General features: G+C 44.1%; 1 protein-coding gene across 1 annotated transcript; it reads right to left on the reverse strand.

Moving 5' to 3' along the window:
• Window positions 1-875: 875 nt before the first annotated feature.
• LOC115604073 (trefoil factor 2-like) lies at window positions 876-4,928 on the reverse strand. The gene is made up of 4 exons (XM_030476771.1): window positions 4,744-4,928; window positions 3,456-3,602; window positions 1,822-1,971; window positions 876-1,107 (listed from the first exon to the last, which is right to left on the reverse strand). The coding sequence occupies exons 1-4, from the start codon at window positions 4,817-4,819 to the stop codon at window positions 1,100-1,102; spliced, it is 381 nt and encodes a 126-aa protein (XP_030332631.1). The 5' UTR covers window positions 4,820-4,928; the 3' UTR covers window positions 876-1,099.
• Window positions 4,929-9,491: the final 4,563 nt, after the last annotated feature.

A 9,491-nucleotide genomic window follows, 5' to 3' on the forward strand; every position in this document is an offset into this window, starting at 1 on the left:
CCTTGCAGCACAACCCTCCACAACTGTTCTTTCCTGCTAAGCCCCAAGCACGGCTTGCTGCTGTGGCAGCCTCATGTTACCTGTTTTCCTCCCAGTGGTGCTGTTACAGGCTCTTCACTGTGCTCTCAGCTGAAGAAGGGAAACATTCTAGCTGCTGTGCTGACCATTAAAGACACCCAGGAGAAAGCAGCCACGCTGGCCTGGAGATCAGGAGCTTCTCTTGTGTCTGATGAGACACAGCAGGCTCTATTTCAACTGTAGGTCAGAGCCAGGGGGACCTGTGTCTTGATCTTAGTGTTGCAGAGACTTTCCCTGAGCTTGACCCATGGGATCTGCTTGTGGGGACACCGGTTAACAGTGAGAGTGCCCAGTGACTCAGCTGCATGTTGCACTAGCAGCCAGGGCCCAGGTTGGGTTAGGTAGGGTACCCAGTGGGCACCTGCCTTCCTGAGCTGCTCCTTGCCCTGCTGGTAGCAGCACCAAGGGATTGGCAGCACCAGAAACACAGTGAGGCAGAGAGCAGGAGGTGTCTGAGTCAGACCAGCTCAGTCGTCAGCTAACAAAGGTTCCCTTCCCTATGTCTCTAGGGGAAAAAAAAAGCCCAAACCCACAGCTGTAGCTATATAAAGGGAACACTGAATATTTTCAGTATTCAGAAGGGCAAGTGGCCCATGTGAGGCCACATATCAGCTAGCAAATGCAAGCAGTCACTTGTGAGTGTGAAGCGTAGCTAACAAAAAAAGCTGAGTGCCATGTTCCTTTTGGAAGTGTAAGTAAGTGACTACTCTCTTATCACTGGGTTGCTAAGATGCCAAATTTCCTGGGAAACAGAGAAATACACTGCTTTAAAATAAAGACAGCAGAGAACTCAAAACTTACATCGTTGTTCTTTTATTACAGTGAAAACCCGCACGGTACTAGTCTACTAAAAGAATAAAAGCAGCAAGTAACTTTTTGTCAGAAAGGAGTTAATCCAAGGTAAAAATTACCTAGAAAACATAGCTGTTGCAAACTATAAAGTCTGAGTTGGGACCTCCGGCTTTTGCTTCGCTTTAGTGTAGGTCCAACGATGACAGAGTTCTTGTTGAAAGTTTCTCACTTAACAAGCTGGGGAGGTAAAGAGCAGAAGCAGATTAAGGGACATGTTTTCTCCACAAGTTACACAAGGTGCTAGGAAGTGTTTTGCCTAGATGCAGGACATCAAAATGTCAATTTTTTAGCAATTGCTCTCCCCCCTCCACCCCCCGGATCTGTACATGTGTTTCCTAACTGTATTTCAGATCAGTAAAACCAAATTATGATGAATTGTTTCCAGTACAAAATACGCTGTGGGGTGGGTTGGAATTGGCTGAGGCTGTCGGTTATCTATGTTAGAGATGATGAAAACTCAATCCTAGTTAAAAAAATAGAAAAAGGGGATCAGAACTTCCTGTACATTTCATTCCACATTTCTAAAGCAAAGCTTTTTATCTCTTGTGATAAAGTAGATGCCAGTTTGGTAGCTGCATCTCTACCATTGCACTAGCTGAGGGCTTGAGCTCACACCTGAGCCCAGACTACCTGTGCAGCTATATTACCCACACGGCCCTTGCTCAGATGCATTGGCAACACCCACCCCTCTGTGCAAAGCCAAGCTTTTTAGGGTTTAGACACCTCTTCCCCGCTCATATTCTGGGTGAGGAAGCTCAGCACCACACTGGGAAGGGGAGGAAACCCCTTCCTGCTCCCTCCTGCTGTGCCGGCATGGCACAGCATAGACCCTGCCAGGAGCCATCATGCATCCGAAGGGATATGGGGACAATGTCTCGTGCAGGATGTTACCTTCCTCCACCACACGGTGGTAGAAGCACCAGGGGACACCAGCGGGCTGTGACCTGAAGCAGCACCCTTTCTTTTCGCATTCCTTTGCCGTGATGCCGGGGAAGCCACAGTTTATCCTGGCGTGAGCATCGGCGGGACATACTTTCCTAACTGCATAAAGCCAAACCAAGGAAGGAAGGAGGCAGTGTTACTTTATGCTGTTTACCTGGTGGCATAATTCACAAATAAAAGGCAGGCCACAAAGGTGAGGCCAGTGAGCAGATGTGACAGCCGTGATGACCTTCTCCATACCATTTCAGGCAGCAGGTTCACCCAAATCCTTACTGTGCCTGACAGGCAAAACTAAATACCAAGAGATGAGGAATTGCTGGGTCAGAGGGCGCAAAATTTGCTCCTAGAAGTGTCTGGTAGGCAGTGACCCAGCTTTACCTTTCCTAGATCCAGTAATGGGGTGAAAAGCCATTTGTGCCCCATAATGGTACCACAGACCCTGGCCTCAGGCCAGATTATAGCCTGGCTAGGTATGGGGAGAGGAACACCCAGCCTCCTCAGCATAGCAACTTGAGTTGAGGATGTGGGTCATTTAGGAGGAAATCACAGCTCATCCAGGCCATTTAAAGTAAAATCACAAGTAAAGAGGTTGTACCACCCGGCCTGAATAATTCAGCTTTCCTCTCGTGAAACAGTTCTGCTCAGAAAAGCAAGTCTATGAAATGGCACTGTAAGTGCTGCCATTTGTTTTTCATTACTTTCATGAAATGCAAATAGTGTTCAAAAGAAAAACATTTTTTCTCCGACAATTCTGAGCCCTGTTGACCAGTCCCAACTCATATCAAGTTCTTTCACTGGGTAATGTCTTTGCACCCTCACTTCCTTTCACCTGTCCACAACTGCTGAGATTGCCCTGAAGTTCTCCTAAGAGTGAGTCACGCAGTCAGCCCAGCAAATGTAGCTTACGTTCAGCAGCTGTGTAAAATATACACCCATTCCTTGAAGGACTGGGAGAGCAACTCTTGCCCTCTGAGAAAACAAAGGCAAAAAATGGAAGCAGGACTTTAGAAGCTTTAGAAGGAAAAACCTAATGGAGAAAAAGACTTCCCTGGGGATATTTTTGAGATTTCATTGAATGAAGACTGGGAGCAAAAATGGGGGAGAAAAAAAGAACCACCAAGTGGACTTAGGCAGGGAAAAAGGAAGAGTAGAAGGAAGTAGCAATTATCAAAACAGGCTGGAGAAAAGAGCAAAAAACCTAGAAGTTATGGGTGTTGAACAACTACAGAGGGACTCGTACTCAGGACTTTGACATACAGTGCTGAAGTCTTCCTCAGCCACCTAGAAAACCCATTTAAATAAGTGCTGAGGATCCGCTGCTCTACTGATGAACAAGAACACAAATGGCAGTGAAAGGGTTTTAAATAATCAGCATGGATTATCTGATAACTAGAAGCCTGAAGGAAGAGGAAATATATTGTGTGAAAAGGATGATACAGAAGACTGATGTGTAAGCAAGGTTTGACTTTGCGTTCTACTGCCAGTGGCCTTCTAATAGAGGTCTGTGCCCGCTTTGTTGGCCTAAAGAGAAAAGCAGAGCTGCTCCACTGTTATACACATGTCCACACAATCAGAGATACTACCTTTCTTTGCTTTAGGAGAAAAGCACCAGGGAACGCCAGGGACTGAAGAGTTGAAGCAGCACCCAGCTTTCCTGCACTGCTGTGCTGTGATTCCTGGGTAGCCACAGTTCTTCCTCTCCTTGGGCTCCGTTTTACACTGGCATTTTGCTGTTCAGGACAGAAGTAGCAAGTTAGTAGGTGTCGGTCTGCACACTCATTAGCTGAGGTGCGATTATCAGATGTCCACTCGCAACAACGATCTTTTCCCTAGACTGTCCCTCTTTGCGAGTGTACCTTTTCTGTCCCTTGCTAAGACCAGAACTTGTGCAGTTTAAAAGCTGCTCTTAAATTCCCACTTGATTTCAGTAAGGGCTGTGCTCCACCCTTTGACAATCTCAGGTCTTGCTTGCAGCCAAGCCAGCGCAGCACAGTGGGGTCTGTGGACTTCAAATAGTCCACTTCAAATAGTAAAACCTCATAACTTCAAGTGTCATGCTAGTAAATGCTTGTTGCTTTGCCCATCTCATGTGACTTAAGAAAGATTTAAGGATCCAGTGGATATTCATAGAATCATAGAATCATAGAATGGTTTGGGTTGGACGGGACCTTAAAGATCATCTAGTTCCAACCCTCCTGGCATGGGCAGTGACGCCTTCCACTAGACCACGTTGCTCAAAGCCCCATCTAAGCTGGCCTTGAACACTGCCAGGGATGAGGCAGCCACAGCTTCTCTTGGCTGCCTCAAGAGAAAATATTTGCATTCTCCTCAGGTGTCTATAAAAACATAGGATTACATGCAAGTAGTTGCACTATACTGTTAACATTTTAAGTCTACTGCACAGTAATCCACAACCAAGAAATTCTAGAGATATCCTAGGTGTCTGTCATTGAGTTACTTGCGTTCTGAAGTTGTCTAAATGACTTTTATTAAGGAGGCTGGTAGAGTCTTTTGAAATTGCATTAATGTGGCAAAGTAGTATAAAATAAATGTCAGCAGACCATGTAGACAAAGCTAGATTCTGTTGCAGTCCTGGCAAGCTCCTGGAGATGTCTGTCCCTCTGCCTTTGCAGCAGGTTCCTGGTTATTCCACCAACACAGGAGTTCACCTGGAGTCTTTTTTATCTTGCCATAGATTTCTCTGAAAAAATTATGAAGTAGACTCCAGCTTTGGTAGAGCTGGACATTCACCAGAGCAAGACATTCGCTGTCTGATACATAAACTGGAGCCATGCTCTTGTCGCAGTTACAGTCAGTAGGACCAAGCCCACATACATACCTGTGAAGGTAACAGCAGATGAATGTACTTACTTGGTACAGCACCTGCCAAGGTGCTGAGGGCTATGACAAGAATGACGGAGAGCACACAGGTCACTTTGAGATCCATTGCTCTTGGAAGGCGGGTGGAGGAGAAGTGCTGCTTTCCCTAAGAGCAGCTCATTTTATACACTCCGTGTGTTTGCCTGTAGAGATCTGATAACATTGTTCCATCCAATGCTTCACCCAGAGGCTGGCTTTTCTTTTGCTAAATTAGGAAATGTTGCCATGCATATTTTGATATCCCTGAGGTGAATTTCAGGGCTTCCATGAGCTGTTGATCACATATCTATTACGTACTTATAGATACATATCTATTACGTGATCCCATAATCTATTTGGATGCTACCAGGTGCCTCTGGCAGCCCTAAATGATTTCATTGCCATTAAAGTGTTTCAGACCCCTGAGCAGCTTTAAATGGTTACTACTACTGAAAAATCCATACATTTATTTCCTATCCAAGTGTATCTATTCTGCTTCAGTTTTTTCCGGGCCTTAAGATTTTGGTTATGCTTATTCTGAAACAGGTAAAGCAGGAGAGTTGGACATGTGACACTTCTAAACTCCAGGAGACCACAGGGCAAACCGTGAACCTGAAGAAATACATAAACACAGAAAGTGGAAGGTGTGACTGTGGAATACTGAGCCTGGCTGAGGCTACTGTTTGTTTCCACACATGAGGCAATTTACACCAGTTTGGAATAGGAAAACTTTTAGCTACTTCCCAAGGCTTGAACACAAGCAGAGCAGTTCCAGTGAAGGGGAGATAAGCAGTGGGATGGCGGGACCATCTCCACACCCTCTCCAGAGGAGGTACCTGCAAAGTGGGTAGGGACAGCTGCAGCCCTCATGGTGCCCTGCAGTGTCCCTTTTCCCATGGAAAAACACCAGGGAGTTCTTCCTGTTTATCACCAAAAAAGGAATTAAATACATTTTTTAAAATCTTTGACAGAGTGTGTCTTCATGTCCTTGATTATTATATGCAAATTTTGTTTGTGCCTCTTTCCTTGACAAAGTTCAAAGCGAGAACTTTTAACTTCTATAGTTGTGTTTTTTAAAGTAATTCATTTGTTGAAAAATATTTGAACCCTGTGGGAGGATTCAGGGATTTTGGTCTGAAGGGAAAACAGAATAGAGCTCATTTTCCTGCTGTTTGTCTTATTTAATACTTTATGGACTTTGTTATGTCCATCCCTATTCAATATATTGATGGCACTTCTCATTGAAAGTCACGATTTGTAAACAAGACATTTTGTGTATGCTTCATTTCACACACACCAAGCTGCAGGCAGAGGAGGACTCTGTTGCAGCGTTCAGCAGTTCATGTCATGGCTTTCACCTCCATCACTGAGAGAAAACGTCAAACTTACAACTTAAAAGCCCAGTTTTCTCTTTACGTGCAACATTGACAGTGCTCCTAAAGGCCCATCATGATGTCTGATCCAGCAAAGTCATTACTAATTTTTCCATCAGCTTTCTTCTCATGGTGCAGGGGGTGAAATTGGCTGAAACACTGCCCGTGCATGAGAGGAAAGCAGTCAACTGGAGGTGTCCTTGCCCATGGCAGGGGGGTTGGAACTAGATGATCTTAAGGTCTTTTCCAAGCCAAACCATTCTATGATTCTATGATCCCAAGGAGGGGACCGCACTGTTTTCAGACCTCCATGGAGTTCTCAATAGATTATCAGCCCATCATATGAGTCAGGTGGAACTGCCGATAACATTCATCCCTCCTGCTTCTTACTGGACATTAATTAAGTCTTATCTGTCAGCTGTCACCTCTTGGGCCCAATCCCAACTACGTGCACAAAGGCAAATCTACTATTGAGTTTTTGCTGCGGAAAGAGCATTTGATTGTTATCTTAAAACAAATACATCGGCAGAAATAAGCTTCTTGCTTTCTGCCAGAGGATTACTTTCAGATTTTTAATATGTTTATATAGCAAAGCCTTGAAAAGTATCTGGGGTTTCCCTGTAAATGTGTTTCCCTCCCTGAGGCCGGCACCTACCTAGATCTTTTGGTAACTCGGCATAGGGCGCCCACAGGGCAAGTGCCCATGGGCAGAAGGGGCTTGGAGGGCTCCTTCCTCTTCTTCATCCTCCATGTCCTCCTTCACCACCCTCCTCTGGTCCCATGGGGCTTTTAGCTGAACAATGGTGCTCTCATTTCTTTTCCAGCAAGGATATGGAGAAATCACCATGGCTGGTATGGACCTTCTTGCTGCGGGTCGGTAACAGGGTGCAACTTTTTTTTCTGATAGTGCAGAACTTTTAAGGGATTTGGGTATTTTTTTTCTTTTTCTTTTAACTTAAAAACAAAGAACCAGCAACCAACGTACAACTTAGCTTTACATCCCAAAGGGAGTTCTTTGTCCTAAAGGGAATTTCCTTGTGTGGTAACTGGTAGTATAAGTGCTGACCTGAGAAATCTGTCACTGGGACAACACCACTGCATGAGAGGTCACAAAATAAATTCCAAGTTTTGAGTGTTCCCTAAATTAAGTCATCATAAAAGAGAAAAAAACAGAGACAAAGGAAGGAGGAATCTTCAGCAATTTTGCTCCTTGCTCCTTCCAGCTATGTGAGTGGTGCTCAGCAGGAGGAGAGACTTGGGAGCAGGGATAGTCTGACACTACCACTTGGTCAACCTCACCACATGCCACTCATTGCCTGCGACACTAGTTTTTATAAGTGTTTCCAGGAACCATAGCAATGAGCAGTACTCTCCTGCCTTATCGTTCATTATTCAGGTTTACTGTTTGTCCAGCTTCATGACAGCCACTGGTTCCCTGCTATATCTCCCTTCCTCCATCCCTTTTGGAGGTACATGGGGGTTTGTGTTGGGAACAGGCAGCGCAGGTGCCTGCTTTCCCCCACAGTATGACCTGTAGCACCACAATGTTTAAAGGATGTATTTTTCAGGGTGTATTTCCCGTGGGGCCTGTGGGACCATGTTGTGGGGCTGCTCTACCATGACAAGTTATATGGATGGTATGTATGGCACCAACACAAAACCATCTATGTGTGTACATAGGTACACAGGGTACCCACACAGCAGGCAGATGCTGCATCTGTGGGCAGGGTCTGGGCTCCTGACACAGGGTCATTCATCCCAATGTGCATTTCTGGACAAGATGCCATGGCTGGAATTAGGGGCATGGGTCTCTTCCAGCTATTGTCCTGTGGAGCCTTGTGTTTTCAATAGGCACATTCCCATGTGCTGCTTGTCCTTGCAAGGCATAGCACAGAGATGAGCTTCCTGTTAAAACCTAGGGAAAATTAAATAAAGATAAATAAAGTAAGGCAGGAAAAGATGCATTTTGTTTCTTTTCTATACCCCATCAGTTTTGCAGTGACTTGGAGAGAGGAAGAGGCTTGAACCGGGTACAGTTCAGAAATTCAGAAGATCTGGTTCAAGACGTGGCCATTGAAAGGTCTCTTCATGATAGTGGTTGTGATACATTTCAGTTTATCATGCCCCAAGCAATATAAAAGACCAAATCCTGATCTATTACCTTCTAAAAAGGGAAACATATAAACCAAGGAGACTTATTAAATGTAACTTAAAGGAAGAGTAAGATGGGCGAAATGTTCACAAACAGCAGGGTGCTATTTAAAGACACAATAAGAATGATTCAGTGTAAATATTTACCATCAAACAAAGAATATGAAAAGAATGTCCTCAGGCACACACATAGACCCAGAAAAATTAGGAAAGGAAGCTACTAGAAGAAGAAACACTTTTTTCCAAAGCCAAATAAAAGAAACAGAAAAGTAAAAAAACCTGACAGCAAGTAAGTAATATCATAAAGAGGTAAACAACCTTTCTTATGATAAGAGACAAAGGTTAGCAATCACAAGGGAGAGGAGAGGATTTCTGTTGTTCAATATATTCATAAATGATCAGGAAAGCTTGGTGGAATAATAGAGTGATTAATATGCTGATGATTCAGAATTATTTTTCATATTTTTCAAAAGTGCAGGTGACTGAACAGTTGGAGAAATGTCTTTCAAGACTGACTGGGTGATAAAAGGCAAACGAAAGGTAGAGTGGGTAAGTGCCAAGTAAAGTGCATGGAGAAAGAGTAACCTAATTTTACAAACACAAAGATGGGCTGCAAATTAGCTATTGTCATTCACGTAGCTTTGCATCACTGTGGATATGCCAACTGAATATTCAAAGTGTCAAAAAGGCATCTTGAGTTTTAGTAGTTATTAGGAAGGGGACTCAGTACAAAGCGGCAAAACAAACATCATTTTGATACTGCCTATATCACTCTGTGGTGTTCCAGTCACCTCAAATTAAAAAGGAGAAAGTGTAATTAGAAGAGATGCTGAGAAAAGCCCTATGGCTCACAGGGGCAATGAGCTATGAAAAAAAGATGCTGTAGAGTGTAAAGATCTTAGAGACCAAGTTGTCCCAGGACTGATGAGGAAGTATTCTCCTGGCTAAGTAAGGGGTAACAAGCAGAGAGTTATACTGGGATGTTTGCACCTTTACAAACTCATAAACCATCTGGAAGAGGAGGTGAGAGGGTAAAATTTGTTAGCAACACAATATTTTTGTGCTAGTAAGGATATGAGCCAATTGCTCAGATGGACTGTGCAAATTTGAATGACTGCAGAATAAGATGGCAGGTGATGCTTAATGTCCTTAAATATGAAGTGATACACACCTGGGAAAGGAGCAATTCTACCTTTCCAAATAAAATTGTAGTCCCTCAGCTGAGTATGATCACTC

This window comes from Strigops habroptila, chromosome 2 (assembly GCF_004027225.2).
Source record: "Strigops habroptila isolate Jane chromosome 2, bStrHab1.2.pri, whole genome shotgun sequence".
In the NCBI taxonomy this organism is placed as follows: Eukaryota; Metazoa; Chordata; class Aves; order Psittaciformes; family Psittacidae; genus Strigops; species Strigops habroptila.